The sequence below is a fragment of the Delphinapterus leucas genome, chromosome 10 (genome assembly GCF_059928025.1).
Source record: "Delphinapterus leucas isolate spDelLeu-1000000601 "Yukka" chromosome 10, BTC_Dleu_Yukka2, whole genome shotgun sequence".
NCBI lineage: Eukaryota > Metazoa > Chordata > Mammalia > Artiodactyla > Monodontidae > Delphinapterus > Delphinapterus leucas.
The window spans coordinates 72452239-72476819 of NC_143138.1; the positions used below are offsets into that span (position 1 = coordinate 72452239).

Consider the following 24581-nt stretch of genomic DNA (forward strand, 5'->3'; position numbering starts at 1 on the left):
CAACAAATGAATGGATAAACCAAATTTGGTATATACAATGGAATATTATTCAGCCATAAAAAGGAATGAAGTACTGGCACAGGCTGCAACATGGATGAACGTTGAAAACGTTATGCTAAGTGAAGGAAGCCAGACACAAAAAGACAAATACTGTATGATTCCTTTTATATGAAATATCCAGTATAGATAAATCCATAGAGACAGAACACAGACTGGTTGTTGTCAGGGACTGGGGAAAGATGGCTCTGGGGAGAAATTCCTTAATGGTTAAAGAGTTTTACTATGGAATGATAGAAGTGGCTTGTAAGTAGATAGAGATGCTGGTTGCGCAACACTGTGAGTGTAATTAATGCCACTGAATCTGGTTAATTTTATATTACGTGAACTTCACCTCAATAAATTATTTTTTAAAATAGATAGCACCTAAAATATATTTTTCCTGTGAATGTGTTATTTCAAAAAAATACTTTATTAAACATTTATTTGAATACAAAAATTAATTCCAAATTAAATAACTCCTTCAGGAGAAACACCCAGAAAAAGAATATAGAGCTATTTATAACTCATTGTTAACTTGAAATGCTGCTGAATCCTTGCCATGCTTTTGCACAATGTGGTTCAGTCAAGTGTTTGGTAATGAGCAGTTATTTGGGGCCATTTTTCCAAAATAGAGGATGCTATTCGTAAAATGATTCTTGGAGTATTTATAGTTAAATGCCAATCTTTGTTTTTTAGTTTATGGGGAGACTCCTTTTGAAAGTCCAAGTTTGTGACTTGAGTAACTGAAGGAGCCTAAGGATGCTTCTCATTGATGACTGATCCTTCCTCCTCCTCAGAGCCAAGGTTTTTAGGCCAATGTAATAGTTTGCTAGGGCTGCCATAAGAGAATACCACAAGCTGGGTGACCTAAACAACAGAAATTAATTTTCTCACAGTTCTGGAGGCTGGAAGTCCAAACTCAAGGTGTCAGCATTTGGTTTCCCCTGAGGCCTCTCTCCCTGGCTTGCAGATGGTGCCTTCTTGCTGTGCCCTCGTATGGTCTTTTCTCTGTGCACGCACATCCCTAATGTTCCTTTGTGTCCAAATTTCCTCTTCTTATAAGGACATCAGTCACACTGGCTTAGGACCCACCCTAACAGCCTCATTTTAACTTGTTCACCTCACTAAAGGCTCTTTCTCCAAATATAGTCATATTCAGAGGTATTAGAGGTTAGGGCTTCAACATATGAATTTGGGAGGAACACAATTCAGCCTGTAACAGGCAGTATCAAAACTATACTATACAACAGATTATAAGAGTTTCAAATAATAGTGCAACATTAAAGTAGACTCAACCTCACCACTGGCAAAGATAGGCAGTTTCATGATGTTATTCCCATCTTGCCCCTGTAGCCAAGAGGAAAAAAAAAAATTAAATAGCATAAAGATGCTTTTGCTTTCCAAAGGTCTAATATTTTCCTTTTTCTAGTAAGGCCTAGTTATCAATGGAGTAATCTTAATCAGGTTCTCAGTAATTTTAATGCCCTTTTTAAGTACATGGTGCCTTGTAGATTTAACTAGGTGAAAATTAGGTGACCTACAGACTTAATCCTATTGGGAAATACATGACTATTCAGAGCGTGATTCACCATTTGTAAAATAGGAATGATACCTATCTGGTCTATATCACTAGATAGTATTGGGAAGACATAGAAATACTATATAACAATAGTAGTTCTAATCTATGAAATGCAACATTAATAAAAGGTGAAACGATTACTAATGCTATCCAGTTCAACAAATGAAGAGTGATGCAATTACATAAGAAAATTGTGACAGAAAACTTCTCAATTAATTTTTATGTGGCCTTTACTTTTACAGCTTAGTTTTATTTCAAGAATTACTGAATGAATTTAGAGAGAGTAGCAAAATGTATATGTATATGCCATTAAGCAAGCTGCTCTTTCCATTAACTAAGAAAAGACTCTGAATCTGTGGTTTTAGGAAGGGAAGAAACTCAGTCAGATTCTAATTTTGTTTCCTTTCTATGTATGCTTTTTTGGGGGAATAAATTTGTTTGAACTCAATCAGCACTCTTTTTGTGAAGGAAATATGTGAAATGAAGGGGATTTGAGAATTGGGCCAGTGTCTATGGCAACACAACATTCTAAGTAAAGACAGGACGCATCAATCTGTACTATCTGATGGCAAAAGAGAAGAACTAAATGTATATCTGGAGAAAGGTGCCAATCAGCTTCAATTTTTCTTCTGTAAATTAGGATTCACTTTCGTTCAATGGAACTTTAAAGCTTTTCATTTTTGTCTTTCCTGTCTACATAAATGCTCACCAAGGAAGCATTAGGCTTAGAGAAGATTCTCGCAATTCATAATTACTTTCTCTTTTCTCTCCTGTTGATTACGTGTTGCGAGTACTGTAGTAAGGCTGAGTTGTTAACACTAATTATTTCAATCCTGATTTATTATTCCGCTTTGCAAATGTCGGTCCCCACGTGTCTGTTTCCACACCTAACTTTGAAGGTTATAGGTAAGATAAAGATACATATATTAAAGTTAAATAATTAACTAATAAATAATTAATAATTATTTAATTAAAGTTAAATAATTCCAATCTTACACAAACTCTTCCAGAGAATAAAAAAATGAAGAATGAGTCCCACGTCTTGTATAAGCTTAATATAACCTTGGTATCAAAGTAAAATAAGGAATATATAAGAACAGGAAGTCCCAGGCCTACTACACTCATGTATACTAAAACAAGAATCCTGAACAAAATACTGTTTATTTTTTATCAAAATAAACTAAATTATACACTATCATCATGACCAAGTTGGGTTTATCCAAGAATGTAAGATTGGTCTAACATTAGAAAAATGTGTTGGTGTACTTAATGACATTTATAGATTAAAGGAGAAAAAAATCATATAATCAACTCAATAGGTTCAGAAAAAGTGTTTGATAAAATGTAACACACACAGCAAAAATTCTCATCAACCTCAGAATGAAAGTGAGCTTCCTTAATCTGCAAAAGGATAATTACAAAATACTCTTCAGAATGGCAAAATCTTAAACATTCTTGTTACAAACAACAGCAAGACAAGTCTACCCACAATCACCACTCCTATTTAGCATTATACCAGAGCTCCTAACCAGAAGAGTAAGAGATGAAAAAGAAACAAGTTATTGAGATTGAATAGGGAAAAAACAAACTGTGTTTATTTGAAAATGATATAAGGGGGGAAGTGGGGGGAGGGGTAGATTAGGAATTTGGGATTGACATGTACACACTGTTATATTTAAAATAGATAACCAACAAGGACCTACTATATAGCACAGGGAACTCTGCTCAATATTCTATAATAACCTAAATGGGAAAAGAATTTGAAAAAGAATAGCTACATGAATATATTAAATATATAACTGAATCACTTTGCTGTACACCTGAAACTAACGTAACATTGTTAATCAACTATATTCCAATATAAAATAAAATTTAAAAAAAGAAAGAAAACTATATAATTGTTTACATAGAAAAGCTGAAGGGATCTACAAATTACTAAAATTAATAAAGTTACAAGATACAACTTATAAGATTAATAAACAGATATGAGTAAGAAACATTCACCATTGTTTTTAAAAAGATACTATTTACAGAAGCAAAAGCAACTATTAAGATAGATTATTTATTAAAATAAATCTGAGAAAAAATGTCCAAGACTTCTATTTTAAAAATTGCAAAAATTTTTGAAAGGCATTTAGAAATAACTCAAATGAAGGTATATGCCCTGTTCATGGATAGGATGCCTCTGTATCATAAAGATTTCAGTTCTTTCTAAACTGACCTATAGACTCAGTGCAATTCTAATCAAGGAACTTGACAAGCTAATATTAAGTATATACAAAAGAGGAAAGACCTTCCAAGATGAAAATCAAATTGGAAAGCCTTGTCATACTGGAAATCAAGACTTAAAGCCTTAGTCATTAAGACAATGAGGTATTAGCACAGGATAAGCAAATATACTGATGGTAAAAAAAAAAAAAAAAGGCCCCCAAACATACAGAACCTTGGTATGTGAGTAATGTGGCATTGTAAAGCAGTCGAAGGAACTCAAACTCACACTAACACAAAATCAATTACAGGTGGATTAAAGACTTGAATGTGAAAAACACAACTTGTGGGGCAAGGAGAAATGAATAGGTGGAGTAGAGAGGATTTTTAGGGCAGTGAAAATACTCTGTATGGTATTATAATAATGGTTACATGTTACATTTGACTAAACCCATAGAATGTATAACACCAAGAGTGAACCCTGATGTAAACTATGGGCTTTGGGTGATTATGGTGTGTCAATGTAGGTTCATCAATTGTAAAAAATGTACCATTTCAGTGGAGGTTAATAATAGTGAGGAGGCTATGCATGTGTGGGGAGAGAGTATATCTGGGAAATCTCTATTCCTTCCTTTCAATTTTGCTGTAAACCTAAAACTGCTCTTAAAAAGTCTTTAAATTAAAAAAAATACAACTTGGGAACTTTCTTGGGTAGGGAAATTTTTCTTAAATTAAGACACAATGTATACAAATAATAAAGAACAATATTTACTTATTTTAGTACATTCAGATTGAGAATTTCTATTAAAAAACACCATAAAGAAAGTGAAAAGATAGGTCACAAACTGAGAGCAGATATGTGCAATGCATGTAAGCCACAAAGAATTAGTATTCAGAACATATATAAAAATGTCTAAGAAAAAGACATCCCCAAATAAAACCAAGCAAATAAGAGAATACACAGTCTAGTATAGAAAGGAACACAATATAAATGACTTTTCACAGAAGAGGATATACAAATAATTAATAAATATATTAAAAATGAAAATCCTCACGGGTAATCAGGAAAATGCGGATTAAAACTAATGAGACACCATTATATATCTTCCAGATTGGCAAAAGTTAACACATCTGAAATACCAAATGTTGGTAAGGATTTGGAACAACAGGAATGCCTGGGCGAATGCTAGTAGACGTATAATTGGAAACAATTTTTAAAAGTTTTTCCCTGGCTGGTAAACTTGAGTCCGCATGACCAGAAATAGGTATAAAATTATTTATAGCAGCATTGTTTATGAGAGAAAAATTAAAAACTAACAAACACAAAAAGTCATGTAAGCAACCTATTGTCCATTAATAGGTAAATGAATTTTTTAATGTGGCATATTCAAATAATTTAGTTCTATACAACGATAAAAAAGTGAACTACTGTTCACATATCAACATGGATGAACCTTAGAAACATGACACTGAGTGAAGAAAGCAAGTCACAGAAGACTACTTAGAATATGAATCCATTTATACAAAGTTGAAGAACAAACTAACAAGTACACTGTTAAGAACACTATATTAGTTTGCTCAGGCTGCCATAACAAAGTACCACAGACTGGGTGGATTAAACAATAGACATTAATTGTCTCACAATTCGGGAGGCTAGAAGTCTAAGATCAATGTGTGAGTAGGACTGATGTCTTCTGAGGCCTCTCTCCTTGACTTGTAGATGGCTGTCTTCTTCTTATGTCTTCACATGGTCTTTCCTCTGTACATGGTTGTGTCCAAATTTCCTCTTCTTATAGGGATACCAGTCATACTGGACTAAGGCCCACCCTAATGACTTTGCTTTAACTTTATTTCTTTAAGGACTATCTCCAAATATAGTCATATTCTGAAGTACTAGAGGTTAGGACTTCAACATATGGATTTTGGGGGAACACAATTCACCCAATAATAGGTACATACATATGGGTAAAGCTATAATGAAAAGCAAAAAAATAAAATAAATAGCTAAAATCAAAATAGTTGGTCTTCTTGGGTGCTGGGAGAGGGATGAACCCGGAAAGGAGCACATGGGAGACTCCAATGGTCTTTATGAAGCTCTATTTCTTAGGTGAATACCCTGGTGTTCATTTATTGTATCCCTTGCATATGTTTTTTTGTGTGCTTGAAAATTTTGCAATAATAAACTTCTTTTAAAAAAGAAAAATAGGAGATACATATATCAGGAGAGTTTGGGTTGCATGCAACAGAAATCCAACCAAGTAGCTGAAGTGCAAGGGGAATCTATTGGCTCAATATCTGAGAATATAGAAGTCAAGATGGCTTAAACATGGATGGTTCCTAGGGCTCAAATGTTGTCATCAGGCTCCTCCCTTGTTCACTCTCTCCTCTCATGCATGCTTCCTTCCTTCCATCCACAGAAAGAGAAGCTAAAGAAATTCGTTTGGGTTTGAGCATAAAATGTGCTAGGTTCTGGGACATCCCTGGTGTTACAGTGGTTAAGAATCCACCTGCCAGTGCAGGGGACATGGGTTTGATCCTTAGTCCAGGAAGATCCCACATGTCACGGAACAACTAAGCCCACACGCCACAACTACTGAGCCTGTGCTCTAGAGCCCGTGAGCCACAACTACTGAGCCCATGTACCACAACTACTGATGCCCGTGCACCTAGAGCCCATGCTCCTCAACAAGAGAAGCCACTGCAATGAGAAGGCCGTGCACAGCAACGAAGAGTAGGCCCTGCTCACTGCAACTAGAGAAAGCCCACATGCAGCAACGAAGAGCCAACGCAGTCAAAAATAAAAATTAAAATAATAAATTAATAAAATAAAATAATTTTTTAAAAGTGCTTGGTTCCCCTGAAGATTTTTCATTGTTAAATTATCATTCCCCTTTAAATTATTTTAATTGCTTTAAAATGAAATAGTAAATTTGTGTCCTGGATAAATTCTTATACCTCACCAATGCTTTTAAGTCTATAAATAAGAATATTTCAGGTTCAATTTATGGTTCTCCTATTTCCATAGTTAATTCATTTCAGATGATATTTCTGAAAAGAAAATAGTGAATAATGGTAGGGTCCTCAAGTTCATACTCTTGTCATTTTGTAATATGTAGCTAAACTTATAAAAGATGCAGAGAGTGAATTCCTGAACATGTGTTAATTGTGAAACTTCCATATTAGCTTATCTTCTAAGAATTAGTACTTTACCACAATTAGATAACAAATGCTAAAATTTACATTTGTTTCTTTTTTGAGAACTCGCTAACCTGAAAAAAAGTAATTATGTGTAAATGATGATAAAATGTTTACTCTTGAATTGGCAATCTAATCAGTCTCAAAAGAAGTGCATCAAATTCTTATACTCAGGGGGAAAAAAACAAATTTATGAAGAAAAGAGAAGTAAAGACTTTTGTATAATGAAATGAAACTACTTTTGTTTGCTATTGCAATAATATTAAATCAAATGGGCTCATGCAAACTTGAAGAGAGATAACCACAAGGCTTTCCTTCTTTATTAGCTGGTGGTATTTATACCTCCAGAAAGGAACAGTAGATGAGGTAACAGATACAGAGAGCTCTCATTGACAATGGAAACGTTATTTGAGAAGATTTGAACACAGCATCTAGAAGGATAGACTCGGGCTATATTTCTCCCCTTTGTAACTCTTGAGGATATAGTATTTTGCACACTGGTATAAGAAGGAAAGAAATATTTAAAAGTAATTTCAATATGTACATCTAGCAGACATTTATACATGGTATATACCAAGGACCCCATTTATTGAGCACCTACTATGTGCCATGGACTACATGTTAAACCACAGTATTTGCAATTTCTTCCACATTTTTCTCTGGTTCAGTTGAATTTAACTAGGTCAAAAATTTCTCCATAGAGACAAAAAGTAGATCAGTGGTTGCCTGGGGGTGGGGAAGAGAGTGTGGATTTGATGTCATTTATTTTTGAAACTGGATTTTTGAGATTGATTGGCTTGTCTAATCAGCAGCAAACATTTTACAGTCTAGTCATTTACATACAATTACTCTTCCTTCCAGGTTATAGTTGTTTCAAAAGAAAAACACATAAATTTTAGGGCTAAATTTTTCGAGTAATGGTAGTGTTCTAAAACTGAAAGGTGGTGATAAATGATTTTTCAAAGGTTTCCCCCAAATTCTATAAATTTAAAAATAAGGCCCAAGGAGGGCTTCCCTGGTGGCGCAGTGGTTGAGAGTCCGCCTGCCGATGCAGGGGACACGGATTCGTGCCCCGGTCTGGGAAGATCCCACATGCCACGGAGCAGCTAGGCCTGTAAGCCATGGCCGCTGAGCCTGCGCGTCCGGAGCCTGTGCTCTGCAACGGGAGAGGCCACAACAGTGAGAGGCCCGCATACTGCAAATAAATAAATAAATAAATAAATAAGGCCCAAGGACTTCCCTGGCAGTCCAGTGGTTAAGACTCCACGTTTCAAGGCAGGGGGCATGGGTTCGATCCCTGGTCAGGGAACTAAGATCCCGCATGCCAAAAATAAATAAATAAATAAGTAAATAACTAAGGCCCAATGTGATATTAAAACTTTGTTCTAATATTAAAAATACGTGTACCAACTTTTATATGAAATAAGTTTTTTTGCATGACAAATGCCTCTAAAGAACAATTACAGAATTTGATCTGTGTTTTCATGACTGTTTTATCTTACAGTTAGTAATATAGTATTCCTAGAATTTTTAAAGCACAAGGAAAATAATTATGTCTGTGGTAAACATTTAATTCTATTTAGTAGACATGTTTTAAGGTGTCATATTTAATGAATGACTACATGCACAGATATGAAAACATCTATTTTGGCTCTTGCAGTTTATGCAAATTTCACATAATAATTCTCCACAGAGAATAGTCCCTTTAAAATAAAATTCTTTTTTTTAAAATAAATTTATTTATTTATTTTTGGCTGCATTTGGGCTGCGTGCAGGCTTTCTCTGGTTGCGGCGAGCAGGGGCTTCTCCTGTTGCGGAGCACGGGCTCTGGCCCACGGGCTTCAGTAGTTGCATGTGGGCTCAGTAGTTGTGGCTCGTGGGCTCTAGAGCGCAGGCTCAGGAGTTGTGGCGCACGGGCTTAGTTGCTCGGTGGCATGTGGGATCTTCCTGGACCAGGGCTCGAACCCGTGTCCCCTGCATTGGGAGTCAGACTCTTAAGCACTGCACCACCAGGGAAGTCCTAAAATAAAATTCTTAAACTTGCTTTAAATTATGTTTTTTATTGTGAGTTGTATAACATGATCCTTATTATCATACCATAGAAAGCTACAGCTTGATAAAATTTGACTTAATTTTTATTCAACCTCTACATATGTATCCCTGAAATATATAAAATCATAATTTGCTGAATAATTTTTATTCAACCTCTAGATATGTATCACTGAAATATAAAAAATTGCAATCATTTGTGTCCTCGCAAAAGTAGGCGACTTCATTAACCTACATTAAAATTTTTTTTTCATTAATTGAAGTGTACCAAGGTCACAAATAGGAACAAGTGGAGTCATCTATAAACCTGTGCTTATGTCAAACTTGCCAAGTGCTGAGAGAAAAGTCCTATTTTCAGAATGAATGGCTACTAGGGTATAACACAGGCTCCCTGCAGTCACAGACCCTTTGCACATGCTGTTTACACTGTTGGCCATACTCTTCATTCATTCTTCAGATCTCTGTTCTGGGATCTCTTTCTGAAGTTTGTTGTTATTGTTCAGGTAGGAGAATAAATCCAGGACTGTTATTCCATATTGACCAGAAGAAGAAGTCTTGTAACTGAATCTTAATGGATCACGTTATCTCAGACTTTTGCAATCCATTTTCTCACATCACCAGAGTTTAGTTTTTTCCTAAAATATTAATCTCTTGTTATTCCCCTGCTTCAAGCTCTTTTGCAGCACCCCTATTATTTATAGAATAAAATTTGAACAGCTTAGAATGGCATATTTCATGTCTTCACGATGAGGCCCCTTCCCATCCCTCTACCTTCATCCCCTACCATTCACGCATATGGACCATTGCACATTTGGCTTTGTACAAATTGTACCATTGTACGTTGTACCACTGTACATTGCTCATTGTACATTGTACCATTGGCTCCAACCATATCAAGTTATTTCTAATTATCCTCTCCAACCCACTAACCAGCACTTACCAATACCTACCTCCCTGTCTTTGCACACACTGTTTCTTCTTCCTATTATATTCTTTCTTCTCTTCCACCCAGTAAACTCTTCTTTAACCTAGAAGATCTTTTTAAGCATCTGTAAACTTTCCCCAGATCTTCCCATCCCCTCCAAGTAGAATTGCTCCCCTGCCTTTTTGGACCACTATGAACTAAATCTTGTGTATGCCCCTTTTATAACATTTATCCCACTGCCTTATGTACTATTTATGTGTCTGTTTCCACTAATATATAGTACACTCCACGAGGGTACAGACCGTGCTTTTCTTCATCTTTGCATGCCCAGTGTTAAATTCCAACCAATAAATATTTACTGAGCTCTTCACCATGTGCCGGGCATGTTTTATGTCCTGGGGATACAGCTTTGACTAAGACACAGTCCTGCTCCTCTTGTGGAGTTTACGTGGAGGTGAAAGAGGCAGCAATAAACATATAAGAGTATGGCATATTTATAGATCAGAAGAGAGCCCAGTTAGAAGGCTGTTATACAGGGAACAGAGATGATATTAGTATAGGCTGAGGGAGGAGAAGAGGAAGAGAACCAGACCACTTGAGATAAAGTCAGCAGGGTTTGTAGATCGATTTCTTGGGAATGGGAACGGAAGAAATTACGGAGAAATTAAGGAAAAAACGGAGAAATTAAGGATGTATTTCAGATGATAGGTGCCTAATAAATTCACGTATGGATAAGTTCCTTAGCAACTGAAAACTAGTCACTTTTTGTTTTTTGGCTGCACCGTGCAGGTATGCAGGATCTTAGTTCTCCGACCAGGGATCGAACCTGTGCCCTCTGCAGTGGGAGCACGGAGTCTTAACCACTGGACTGCCAGGGAAGTCCCCCAAAACTAGTTTTAAAAAGATGAAGCTGTGGATTTTATTCAGAATTTAACTGGCTAATATCACCAGGAATATTTGCCTTGTACTGACTAATTACCATAGAATAGTGATAGTGAGCAAAATGGGTGATGGTGGTCAAAAAGTACAAACTTCCAGTGATAAAATAAATACGTCCTGGAAATATAACATACAGCATGGTGACTATAGTTAATTATACTGTACTGTATATTTGAAAGTTGCTAAGAGAGTAGATCTTAAAAGTTCTCATCACAAGAAAAAGAATTCTATGTGTGGTGATAGATGTTAATGAGACTTTTTGTGGCGATCATTTTGCAATAAATACATATACAGAATCATTATGTTGTGCACCCAAAACTAATATAATGTTATATGTCAATAATTTAAAAAATGAATAGTAGGGGCTTCCCTGGTGGCGCAGTGGTTGAGAGTCCGCCTGCCGATGCAGGGGACACGGGTTTGTGCCCCGGTCCAGGAAGATCCCACATGCCGCGGAGCAGCTGGGCCAGTGAGCCATGGCCGCTGAGCCTGCGCGTCTGGAGCCTGTGCTCCGCAACGGGAGAGACCACAACAGTGAGAGGCCCGAGTACCGCAAAAAAAAAAAAAAAAAAAAAAAAGTAACGTTGAGTTTAGAATCCAGAATTAGACTTATGTGGCTTTATCCTTACTTACTGTCTGATCCCACTCAAGTTATGTAATCTCTAAGCCTCAGTTTTATCATCTGTAATACGGAGATAATACTAGTATCTACAGCTGAGTTTTTAGCTTTTTTAAGAATAAACTGAGATAGGGCTTCCCTGATGGCGCAGTGGTTGAGAGCCCGCCTGCCGATGCAGGGGACACGGGTTTGTGCCCTGGTCCACGAAGATCCCACATGCCGCAGAGCAGCTGGGCCCGTGAGCCATGGCCGCTGTGCCTGCGCGTCTGGAGCCTGTGCTCCGCAACGGGAGAGGCCACGACAGTGAGAGGCCCACGTATCGCAAAAAATAAAAATATAAAAAATAAAAATAAAAAAAGAATAAACTGAGATAATGCTATTAAGGTACTTATTACTATACCTAATATATAGTAAATATTAAATAAATTGGAGCTTATTTCAACATATGACTGGTAAAACAATTAATTAATTGGTTGTTTTGTTCTGTGTTCAAGAAGAATGTCATGATTAAAATTTTTGTTCATATTCAGTGATTCTCTATAGAAATAAAGTTAGGTAATTCTTGCTCTGATATATTCTGTGCTCTAGAAAAATCCATGAAGGTCTCAAAAATATCAAATTTTTGAATATCAAAATAATTTAACAAAGTTAAATTATCACAGAAATCTCTCCTACAACATGAAAACAATGGTTTAACACTTTCAAGTGTCTTTCTAACATGGCACCTTATCAAATATTTCTAGTATTGGGAGAAAAGCCCATCTGGTGAATCTTCTAGCTGGAGCAAGGAATTCTCAGTTCTCCTGAGCCTTTCCTGGGGAAAGGTGGGAGGACTTGACGAGAAGATGGCTGTGTCCCCAGCAGGGAAGGAGCAAACAAGGTCTGTCACTACATTCTTTGGAAATTAGAAGTAAATGAAGAAGAACTCTGGTGAGCAAGATGAGAGAGAAGTGGAGTTTCCGAATGGAAGAGAGAATGAGAAGAAGGAAAGAAAAGAATCAGGGCCTAATGATGGGCAGCATATTGGAGACACATCACTCTAAAGGCTGGGAAGGAAAGATGTCCGTGATGGGGGTTTCTACACATCCTGTAGAAGGGGAGAAAGAGAGAGAATATATACAAGAGGGTAACGTAGAGAGTAGAGCCTGGCAATCCTCAAGAACAGACATCTGTGCTAATACTGTGAACATATTATCACAGTAACCCTAAATGCTAAATTCTATTATTACCTCCATTTTACAGGGAAACAAACTGAGTCTCAGAGATGCCAATGAACTTCCACTATATCACACAGGCAATCAGCAGCAAAGCAGGAATTTGAATCTGGTTCTGTTTAATTAGAGCTTGGACTCTCCTCCAGCTCGCTCTCCTGCCCTTATAGTTCTTGCTAAGGGAAGGGAAGCAGCAGATTCAAAAGAATCTGGAAAACTGGGGGATGGGGGGGAGGGGGGCATGCAAAGAAAGGTACTTGCAATTATCTCATATCTGCAGTTATTAAATAAAAATTGATTTAATTTAAATCTCTTTGGGTTTGACATTTTTTAAACTCTTGCCAAAAATGTAATCCTATACCATGGTAACAAAACATGAAGATTCATAAATAGTTTTATGAAGGGGTTTACTTGCCAAAGTCAAACTTGAAGTACTAGCTCAGACAATCATTCAAATCCTTGTGAGAATGAGTGTTGCTTAGTATTCTTTGGAGGCAATGATTCCTATTTCTGCTTAAGAATTAGCTTTTACTTTATTAATGAAGTATTTTTAATGAGTTTAATATAATTAGAAAATATGTCTCTAAATCCCCAGGAAGAGAGTCATAAGTTTCTATAATTTTACATTTTCTATATTAACCATTTAAAACCAAATTTTCTAGCTAAAATAAATTTCATCTATGAACATGTCCATGTTATTATGGTACAGGAAACTGGACCTACACTGCCATCTGCTGTGTCAAGATTAGGTGAAAACAGCAAGATCCTTTTTGACCCACCTCCTAAAGTAATGGAAGTAAAAACAAAAATAAAGAAATGGGACCTAATGAAACTTATAAGCTTTTACACAGCAAAGGAAAACATAAACAAGATGAAAAGACAACCCTCAGAATGGGAGAAAATATTTGCAAACAAAGCAACTGACAAAGGATTAATCTCCAAAATTCACAAGCAGCTCATGTAGCTCAATATCATAAAAACAAAGAACCCAATCCAAAAATGGGCAGAAGACCTGAATAGACATTTCTCCAAAGAAGATATACAGATTGCCAACAAACACATGAAAGGATACTCAACATCACTAATCATTAGAGAAATGCAAATCAAAACTACAATGAGATATCATCTCACACCAGTCAGAATGGCCATCATCAAAAAGTCTACAGACAATAAATGCTGGAGAGGGTGTGGAGAAAAGGGAACCCTCTTGCACTGTTGAATGTAAATTGATGCAGCCACTGTGGAGAACAGTATGGAGGTTCCTTAAAAAGCTAAAAATAGAACTACCATATGACCCAGCAATCCCACTACTGGGCATATATCCTGAGAAAACCATAATTCAAAAAGAGGCGTGTACTACAATGTTCATTGCAGCACTATTTACAGTAGCCAGGACATGGATGTGGCACATATATACAATGGAATATTACGCAGCCAGAAAAAAAACGAAATTGAGTTATTTGTAGTGAGGTGGATGGACCTGGAGTCTGTCATACAGAGTGAAGTAAGTCAGAAAGAGAAAAACAAATACTGCATGCTAACACATATATATGGAATCTAAATTTTAAAAAATGGTACTGATGAACCAAGTGGCAGGGCAGGAATAAAGACGTAGACATATAGAATGGACTTGAGGACATGGGGTGGGGGGAGGGGGAAGCTGGGGTAAAGGGAGAGTAGCATCAACATGTATACACTACCGAATGTAAAATAGTTGGCTAGTGGGAAACAGCAGCATAGCACAAGGAGATCAGCTCAGTGCTTTGTGACCACCTAGCGGGGTGGGATAGGGAGGGTGGGAGGGAAGCTCAAGAGGGCAGGGATATGGGGATATATGTATATGTATAGCTGACTCACTTTGTTATAAAGCAGAAACTAACACAACATTATAAAGCAATTATACTCCAATAAAGATGTAAAAAAAAAAGGATTAGGTGAAAAATCACCCACATAAATTGGACTTGAGTAATGCAAAATATACATATGAAAAGCTTACATCACTTTGCTTTATGGAAATGAGTGCAAGGGAAAATACATGCTTGCAGTTATATATTTCAAATTGTACTGGCAGCGTGGGGAAGAACTTTACGTGTATGTGTATTTTCAATATGACATAAAAAATGGAGAATAATAAAACAAAACCTGTGTCCCCACCACCTATATTTAAAATTGAATATTACCAATGCTATTGACGTTCCCTTTTTGTCTTCCTGGTCCCGTTCTCCACCACTCCCATGCCCACTCCAAAGAAATCACTCTCCAATATCATGTTTATCACTGGGAAAAGTTTCAACAGGCAAAGTTAAAAGGTAAGTATGTTCACTTTTTACTTTTGTAAACCTTTATCAAGGTTTACCAGTGAAGAAATCTCTGTTCTAGCAGCACTTCATCCTGGGAAGTTAGTGGAGAGCACTCTATTCTGATACCCTTGTTCCCAAGAGTATTTTCCTCAAATTTAAGACTTTGTGCTGCCTAGCTAACTTCTTGGTTGTCACTAAGTCTTATACCATTCATGGAGCTTCGCTTTTTTGGTATATCTAAGATATTACATCAGTTATGAGCTTCTGCTTTCCCATCACAAGTTCATGTGGGGAGAAAGGCAATCTAGGTAGGGGGAGTACAAAAGAAAAAACACAGGAATGAGAGAGAATAAAAAGTATATTTGGGGAAGAATAAATAGACTGTCACAGCTAGAGCATTAGGAGACTGGGGAAAGAGGACACGTCCTACCACTGGCACCCCAACTACCAGGGGCTGGGAAAGCCACTGTGCCCTTAATGAGAGAAGGGAAACTCAGGTACTTCTCTGGTGGTCCAGTGGTTAAGAATGTGCCTTCCAAAGCAGGGGTCGTGAATTCGATCCCTGGTCGGGGTACTAAGTTCCCACATGCTGTGGGGCAACTAAGCCCATGTGCTGCAACTACTAAGCACCCAAGCCACAACTTGAGAGAACCGGTGTGCTGCAATGAAGAGCCTGCATGCCTAAACTAAGATCCAACACAGCCAAAAATAAAATAAATAAATATTTTTTTTAAAAAGGGAAACTCAGATGACAAGAGTCATGTTGGGGAAAGGATGGGACATCTGACATGGCCTCTACTGTATTTGAAGCGGTTCCACACAGCCAGAAAAGAACTGGCAGCCTGCAACTGGGGATTTTGTAGGTAAGGAGAGAAGTAGAGACTGGCGATTTCAGAGCCAGCTTTATAGAGGTGAGACTGTGAATGAGGTGAGAGAGAGGTGAGCCAAGAGTCTAAGAGAAGAGCAGGGGCCACGGGGGCTAGAAAATAAAACTGGAGGAGTCAGTAATGAGATGCTGCAAAACACCACACTTTGAATGAAAAAAACACTCCTCTATGATTCTCCCCAGCACCTGATGGCTGTCATGGGCTATAACTGAAGACTCTTTCTTTTGGTTTTATCTCTTAAGTGTCCTTCTCTTCTAATGGACCCAAATGGAGGCAATCCCAGGAGGAAAGACACAGAGCCTGAGACATCACACCGTCTGCAACCCTTTCTCCACCTCCTTCAATACTTTTATGTAAGAATAAACTGGTTTAGATGAATATCAGGCCAACTAGAAGGAAAACAGAAGACACGACCAAAGAGGAGCCAGTAGAATCTGGGTTACAGGGAGGAGAAAGCCATCTCTTTGGAGGCTATTGCTAAAGAGGACCTTAGACACTTGCAGCAGGCCACATCTTCCCGAGTCATGTGGGTGTTTGTGCTTTTACGTTTGCATGCATGTGGAGGACCTGTAGGACAAGTTACCTAATGAAGGGGTGATGTGAGGAAGAGCATTCCAGCAAGAAGAAACAGCTCTGGAGGGCAGGGATTCTGTCTGTTTGGGTTACTGCTTTATCCCTTGTGCTAAAACAATTCTTGGGACACAGTAGGTACTCAATGAAATCTGTGATATGAATGACTACGTAAAGGTGGGAGATAGGAGTGAATGTGGCTACACTGAAGAAGTGAAAGAAGATCAGTGGAAGGAGGCTTAAAGTTTGAGGGGCCAAGGTAAGGGGTGAAATTTAAAAGATCAAAATGGAGCTGGTGAACACAGTTAAGTCCTTTGGACTTTATATTGGGGCAACAGAGTTTTTCAATTAGTGAGAGATTTTAAGCAGCATAGTGACTTAAGCAGACTCACATTTTAGAAATCATTCTGGCTAGAGAATAGAGACTGCTTAGGAGGCTGTTGGAATACCCTTGGGGAGAGATGGGAGGGGCCCTAACTCTGGTGGAGGAGCAGGCATGGAGAGAGATTGAGGATAATTTAGAATCAACCATTTACAAACTGAAAGAAACCTTAGACAGCTTGTCTAATCTTTTACATGAAGAGGTCAGAGAGGTTTAATTGACTTACTCCTGTAGTGGTTTTCTTTTTCTTCTTCCTCTGCTCTTTTGGTATTTCTTAAGACATTTCTCAGAATCGCCCAATTGAGACCTTCATCCCATCACACCTGAACAATTCACTTAATTTTGCCTTTGTCTAATATATTGGTCCTATGGTTTGTATCATCTGCCCCTAGAGCCAGAGAAGACTGCTAATTAACTTGCTCTGTAGAGTAGCACTTACAAATGGATAGCCAACACTGCTTCACAGTGGTGGTCTGTAAGGCGGAAAAATTAAACCCATAAATGGAGGATGCAGGAAGGCCTTCCCAGTTATGTACTCCTGAAGAAGTCTTTGAATATTTGCAGGCAAAGCTTCAGAGATCAGCAAACTAAAGGTTCAGGATGCAACCTTCCAAGGGGAATTGCTGAATCATAGGCAGATGTTTAAAAGTTTCTATTAAAAATTATCACACTGTTTTCCAATGAGATTGGACCATTTTACACTCCCAGTGTAAGAAGATGAAGGTTCCAGTAGTGTCACATTTTCCCCAACATTTGGTATTGTCAGCTTTCCATTTTAGCTGTTCTAGTGGATGTGAAATGGTATCTCATTATGTTTTCAACTTTCACTCTTGAAATTACTGTGTGGCTGGCATCTCTCTCCTGATTGGACCCAGACTGATACAAAGTCTTAGAAGCGAAATGAAAATGAAACACCTTTTTAACTTAAAGATACTTTATCAGGTACTTGATAAAAGTAGCAGTTTCCCATGACAAAAAGTGTTTACTCATACAGAAATGAGGTACCGTATTTAGAGAAATGGAAATGATTTACACATTTGGAATTGAGCTGGCTAAGAAAAATAAAGCACATGTAGAGATTTTTTTCTTATGCTTTTCTACTTAGTAATAATCATAACCATGTTTGTTTACTTTAGGATGAGCAAGATGTATAAATTTTATGATCTTAGGAGAGTCCCTGCAGTACCTAGATACTCAAAATTGGCTTAATCTAAAGTAAATTCAGGGGAGTCATAGACAACGAAAGGACTTACAAGCTCTCTTCTTTCTTCAGTAAAAAATTTCAAGACCTACTGTCATCTGTAGGGAAACATTTGTTAATTGTTTAAGTAGAATTCAAGGAGAACAGTTCTATAAAAGAAAGAAGCACAGAACGGTAGTTAAGATCATGGGTAAGTTACATCTCTGTGAGTCAGTTTCCTCATCTGTGAAGGGAGGCTGTCTGCAATTTTTACCTTAATTTTTTAAAAAGGAAAAAAAATCAAGTGATCTAAAACTCTGTAAATTATTGGACTCAAATAGCACTTCTCCTGTAACAATATTGATCATTGCTAATACTTACATGGCATTTATGGGCCAGCACTATTCTAAGTACTTCGCATGTGATTAAACTCATTTAATTCTCACAACAACCCTATGAGGTGGAATACTAGTATTCATCCTCATTGTATCAAAGAAGAAACTGAAGCAGGTTAAGTTAATAACGTCCCATGATCACAGAGCTAGAAAGCAATAAAGCTGGGATCTGACCCCAGGCAGCCTTGATCCAAAGCTCTGGAAAACTATGCTATGCACTGGAACAGAAGAGAACACAAAAGGCATGCATTTCTCTTTCCTTACAGATGACTTGCAGCCTGGATACCTCAAGAGCTCCAGTGCACTCGGAGTGGGTTCCAGAAGTGCTTACTTAGCATGGGCCAAGATCCCACAGGTGCAGCTTGGAGCAAGATTATTGTCAAGGTGACACTCTGCACCCACAGGGTAATAAGATCTGAGGAAACTACACTGCATATAAATGAAGGATATGCTTGTAGTACCTCCAACCTTCACATACCTTTAAACAATCAATTCAAAGCATTTAACTAAACTCTCTTTTCCAGGGGAATGGACCTCAGGCAGACCATAAAGAAGCATGGAGTGTTAAGGGCGCGACAGGCCGCGCTTACAACTGGTAGCTTACAATGCTACAACTGGAAACTTGACCTTCGATTCCTATCTCACAATACGCTTGGGAAGTGGAATAGTTTTGCACCAATTTCTTGCACCTGGTAAACAAGTAGGCAGAGAAGAGTGGTATGTAAAGGATGTAAAACCATGCAAAAGATGACTTATTGAAAAATACAGAAAACACAAAATAAAAATCGTTCCTCATTATTAGGTGAAATGTTGTTGGGGAACAGAATATTTGCACAGTGCTAAACCATCAGCCCTCAGATTACTTACTGACTGCAAAGGGGAAAATAGATGCTTACAATAGAGAGATAGGACTGCCACCACCAAGTCTTCAAACCTGACCACAGTAACTGTAGGACAACCTGATGTGATGCACGGTCGACCACATGATAACATCTTAAAAGTATTCACTTTTTATTGAAATATAGTTGGTATACAACATTCTGTAACCTTCAGGTGTACTACATAGTGATTTTATATTTGCATACATTATGAAATGAACATGATAAGTCCAGTAACCATCTGTTCCCATAAAAAGTTATTAAAATATTATGGACCATATTCCTTATGCTGTATACTATATCCCTGTGGCTTATTTATTTTGTAACTGGAGGTTTGTACTTCTTTTTTCTTTTTTTTTTTTGCGGTACGCGGGCCTCTCACTGCTGTGGCCCCTCCCGTTGCGGAGCACAGGCTCCGGACGCGCAGGCTCAGCGGCCATGGCTCACGGGACCAGCCGCTCCGCGGCATTTGCGATCTTCCCGGACCGGGGCACAAACCCGTGTCCCCTGCATCGGCAGGCGGACTCTCAACCACCACGCCACCAGGGAAGCCCCGGTTTGTACTTCTTAATCCCCTTCATGTATATAGAATATATTCCTAGAACAAGTGGGGAAAGTTAAATAGGAATGGAACACTCGATATTATCATAAAATTGCTAATTTTCTTAAGTGTAATAATAGTGCTATGGTTATATAGGAGAATGTCTTATTCTTAGGAGATACATGCTTTAATGTTTAAAGGCAAAGTGTTGTAATGTCTGTAACTTACTTGCAAATAGTGATGCAAAAAAAGGTGGGTGTGTGCATGGCCGTGGGTATGAGTGTATGGATGTGGATGTATGGGTGTGCCTGCCCACCTATGTGTAGAGAGAGAGAAAGCAAATGTAGCAAAACATTAACCATTGTCAAATCTAGGTAGAGGGTATATAGGCGTTCATCGAACTATTCTTATTTTTGTTTATTTAAACATTTTCATAACAATAAAAGCTAGAAACAAAATAAAATTTTAAAAGTCACACTACTCCCAGAAATACTCCTGCTAACATGTTGGTTTAAATCCTTTTAGCCTTTTTTTTTTACATGCACAGATGACTTTTCCTTAAAACGAAAACAAAAAACAACACAGGATCAAATATACATTGGTACCTGTTCATTTATTCAGTCAAATAAATTAACAAATGTTTATTTAAATATATCTTCCACAGGCCAGGTACATAAATAAAAAGATATCTTTGAGTTTTCACTGAATGTACCGTAAGAATTCAGTGTGCCTCATTTATTACAGCTATAGTTTGTAAAAATCATTTAAGAGTAAATAGATGAAAATTTGTAAACTTTTAGTAACTGCATTATATCTACGGGCATCCTCATCATGAAACATCATTGCCAAATTTAATAAGATTTTTGTTGGCATTAAAAACTTTTGCTGTTTATTCGTTTAACAAATATTTACTGTCTGTACTGTTCAGTTCCAGGTGCTGTGGGTATATAGGTGTCAAAAACCAACTCTGCCCCTCTGAAGCTCACTCTGACACAGGATTTGAAATGTATTAGTACCCTGATTGAAAGGGCAGGGATTGGGAAGTCCAGAAAATGGGTTCCTAATTTACCCACTAGTGGATTCCAGAGGAGCTTCATGGAGGAAGTGACGTTTAAATTGAGATTTGAAGGATGAATAGGAGTTAGATTCATGTATCGCTAAATTGGAACATGGGCTCTGGGGTTACATAGCTTGATACAGACCTCAGGCAAATTGCTTAACCAGCCACCTCCGCTTGAGCTGAGGCACTTCTCTGAGAACTCCCTGTGAACTCTAAGGGCTACAATTCCGAGGAACGAAGAACCCCCCAGCATTCCAGAGTCAGGACCAGGTGGGGCGAACCAACAGGGTCTCCCCGACAGCCCCGCCCCGCTGAGCGCAAGCGCCAGCACGCTCAACCCTGATTGGCCCGCTCTTCCAGCTCGCCGGCATCACTGTGTCCAATCGGCGTGGCGCTTGTTGAACGGCTGCGGCGACCGACGTATACAAGGGGCTTGAGCGGCTCGTGGAGAGCGCGGCCGGTTGCGCCATGAACTTAGGGTAAGCTGTGGAGAGAAAGGTGGTGGAGAGCGGGTGAGGCTTGGGTTGGCTCTTGGAGTCCTTCGCGGGGAGCCTTCCAGGCCTGCGGCGCCCCAAGCAGCAGTGCCCGGCTTCCTGAGGTTGAGGGGGCGAGGGGCTGGGTGGGCCTTTACAGCCTCCGCAGACTTCCGTTTTCCAGTTAATAACTCGCGAAACTGTCCGTGCCTCCTTTCCGCCTCCTCATTTACTTCAGGAGGGAGAGGGAGGAGAGGCGTGAGAGGAGATAAAAGGTGAGGGCAGGTGGACAGATAAAGCGTAGCGGCTTCTTGGGGAGAAATCCTGGCCCGGGCCCTGGTGCTTTGCGACCCTGTGTGGGGGTTCTTTGCAGAGTGTGGGAGCGCCCAGAGGAGCTTAGCGGCCTACGTACGTGCCGGGAGCCGAGGCTTCTCGAGGAGTCGTGTATCACCGGTGCCTGGCACCTCATAGGCCCTCATTAAGTAGTGGTTGAGTAAATAAAAAGGACTGTTGCGTGGTTTATCACCACTGGGAAGTTTGATATTTCAAGAAGATGAAAAGTCATCAGACTTACACGTGTGCACCTCGTTTAGCAAATGGTTTCTGTGTTCTAGAATCTAGGGATAAGAAACAAGACAGTCTGTCCCTGAAGGCGTTTGCAACGCGGTAGTGCTGAATAGACGGTTTCATTCAAGGTCTTTCTTTTGCTTAAGTTTCACCGACATAAACATGAACTGTTTGTAACCGTGCTACCGGGAAACCCTTAAAACCCATTCTTTATGGTGTTTTTATCTTAGTAAGTTGAAATCATTTGATTTCCCCAACCTTAGCATCACCGCAAATTTCGTGTTCCCTTTTTTTGGCCCGCGAGATTTAATTTTGTCGCTTGGACGTCAGTTTTGTCCCTGTTGATATGTATTAACGTACGTCTATTCTCTCTCTCTCACTAAAACAATAAAATAACTGTGTGTACTGCTATTTTTGTTTTCAGTGGAATTTTTATTGGGAGCTTAACAGACGTACAAGTTTCGTTGGTAGTATCTACTGTTACTTTGTGCTCTTGGCGTTTGACAGGCACAGATAAAGTATAGCGGGCAAAGTTTATTATAGATGTATTGCTGTGGTAGTTACAAAAGTGTCACTAAGTGTGAATATGTATTAGTTGAAATATTCAGAATAGAGTAGAACTCCATGCTCAAGCAGTTAATAACCCTGGTGGCAGTCTTACGGCTTCATTTTCAAATACTGCTCTAACAGGCCATAGAATGTGTTAGTCATGAGACCATTATGAAGCTAATAAATGGTAGCTAGATGTGTTTTGCTCCATTAACATAGGTGAGGAGTTTTGTAACAGCATTATTTTTTCCAGTCTAGAGTTAGAAGAACTAAATGATGTTACGATAACCAGATTAATTTATTCCTTGTCAGTAACCAAATGAAGTTTCAGATTAAAGATGAGAAATTGCTTGTATTGTTGGAAAGTTTCAGTAATTTTCTCCATGAAGTTTTTGATTTTATGTTGAATTGAAGAGTGTTTTAAATTAAAAGAATGGTTTCAACTATACATCAATTTTTAAAAGAAAAATGAACATCTATAGAAATTTTTTTAAAAAACATTTTAATATTTACAAGATTCCTTTATAAATTCAGGAGAACAAATTTACTTTCAAGGTTCAACTGAGCATTTCTGTCTATTTAAAATGTTGCTGTTTCTTAAAAATGACAGACAACTTTCTTTTATTTTGCAGAGATGGTTTAAAGCTTGAAACTGAATTATTGGATGGAAAAACCAAGCTAATACTGTCTCCATATGGTATGCTATATTACTAGAAATCTAAAATATTAACTTTTAAATTCCTACGAAAAATGTGTAGCTGTTTAACAGATGTTTTGCTTGTAGTGGAATATTTAAATGACACTGAAAAAAAGCTGGTTTCCCTAACTTCCTCAAATTTATTTTTAGCCAAGTAAAGTCACATTACATCATTGCTTACCACTGTCAGTATTTATTCATGGAATTTAATGTTCCAGTATATTTCATTTGTAATGTTTCTTTATTATATTTGTATACAGCACATATGCTTATTGCCTAATGAATAATCTAGGTAAAACTTATGCAGTTATGTTCTGTGCATGTAAAGAATGTATTGTTTGAGAAAATTTATAATAAGACCATAGTTTTAAAGTCATTTTTAGTTTTAGTTTTAAAGCGCAGAGTATGCTTTGGTACTCTTTTCATTCACATTATTTTCTTTTTCTCTGATCTGTTTATAATTTTACCTTGGAAAATAAACAAAAATGAAATATAAATACTTGAACCACACTGTAAAAGAACACTCAGGCAGGACCTAAAGTTAATGCTTTGAGGGTTAATATTTTTATTTAATATCTTCTTAAAATAATGTTAATTAAAATTTTCTTTTGTGACTGCCTTAGTATGTTTTCGGTTGATAGTTTAGTAATTTTTTTTTTCTTTTGTAGAACATAAATCAAAAATTTCTGTAAAGGTAAGCCAAATGACTTTGACCTGACTTGTTTTCAAATGTAAAATGCAGTTTACTTTACAGTGGTTTGAAAATAATTCCTGTCAAACTGTTACACAGGGTTTGGAATGATGGTGAAAAGTTATTATACCCTTGCTTTCAGGCTGGTCCTTTTACAGAAATGGATTCATAATTTTTCAGTTTAAAAAGCCTCCTAGAACTCACTTCTCTAGATCAGTTCTGTCCAGTAACACTTTCTGCAGTGATGGAAATGTTCTAAAATCAGTGCTGTCCAATATGATAGTCAGCCACTAGCCATGTGTAGTTATTAAGCACTTGAATGTGGCCAGTGTGACTAAGGAAGTGAATTTTTAATTCACTTGTTTGATTTTTAATTTAATGGCTACTGTACTGGACAGTGCAACTCGTGACATCTTTAAAAATAGTCAACCTTTAAAGCAAAAATTTTTTTTTCATACTCAAATTGCATTTTCCCACACCAAAAAGATGTATTTGATTGACAAAATCTTACATGCATTTAGCTTCCTCCTCTAAGAAGTTACACTTGAGCTAAATAATAGTTTTCCTTTTAAATTATTTTTCTTTATCAGGAGCCCACAGAGCCTTTTTCTACAAAATACATTACTGCTTCAAAATTTTGATACCAC

The 24581-nt window shown here is 37.8% G+C and overlaps 1 protein-coding gene across 12 annotated transcripts in view; it reads left to right on the forward strand.

The window, feature by feature from the left end:
* Positions 1-21332: 21332 nt before the first annotated feature.
* Positions 21333-24581, forward strand: part of CCDC66 (coiled-coil domain containing 66) — a 52499-nt gene continuing 49250 nt past the window's right edge. For 5 of the 12 annotated variants that reach the window (XM_022572829.3, XM_022572831.3, XM_022572830.3 and 2 more), the window contains exons 1-3: positions 21333-21436; positions 23179-23243; positions 23912-23937. In XM_022572829.3, coding sequence (XP_022428537.1) covers positions 21426-21436; positions 23179-23243; positions 23912-23937 — 102 coding nt within the window. In that variant the 5' untranslated portion in view covers positions 21333-21425. Of the gene's footprint in view, positions 21437-23178; positions 23244-23911; positions 23938-24581 lie in introns of those variants that run through there. The other 7 variants (XM_089919490.1, XM_089919492.1, XM_089919491.1 and 4 more) reach the window with 4 other exon arrangements.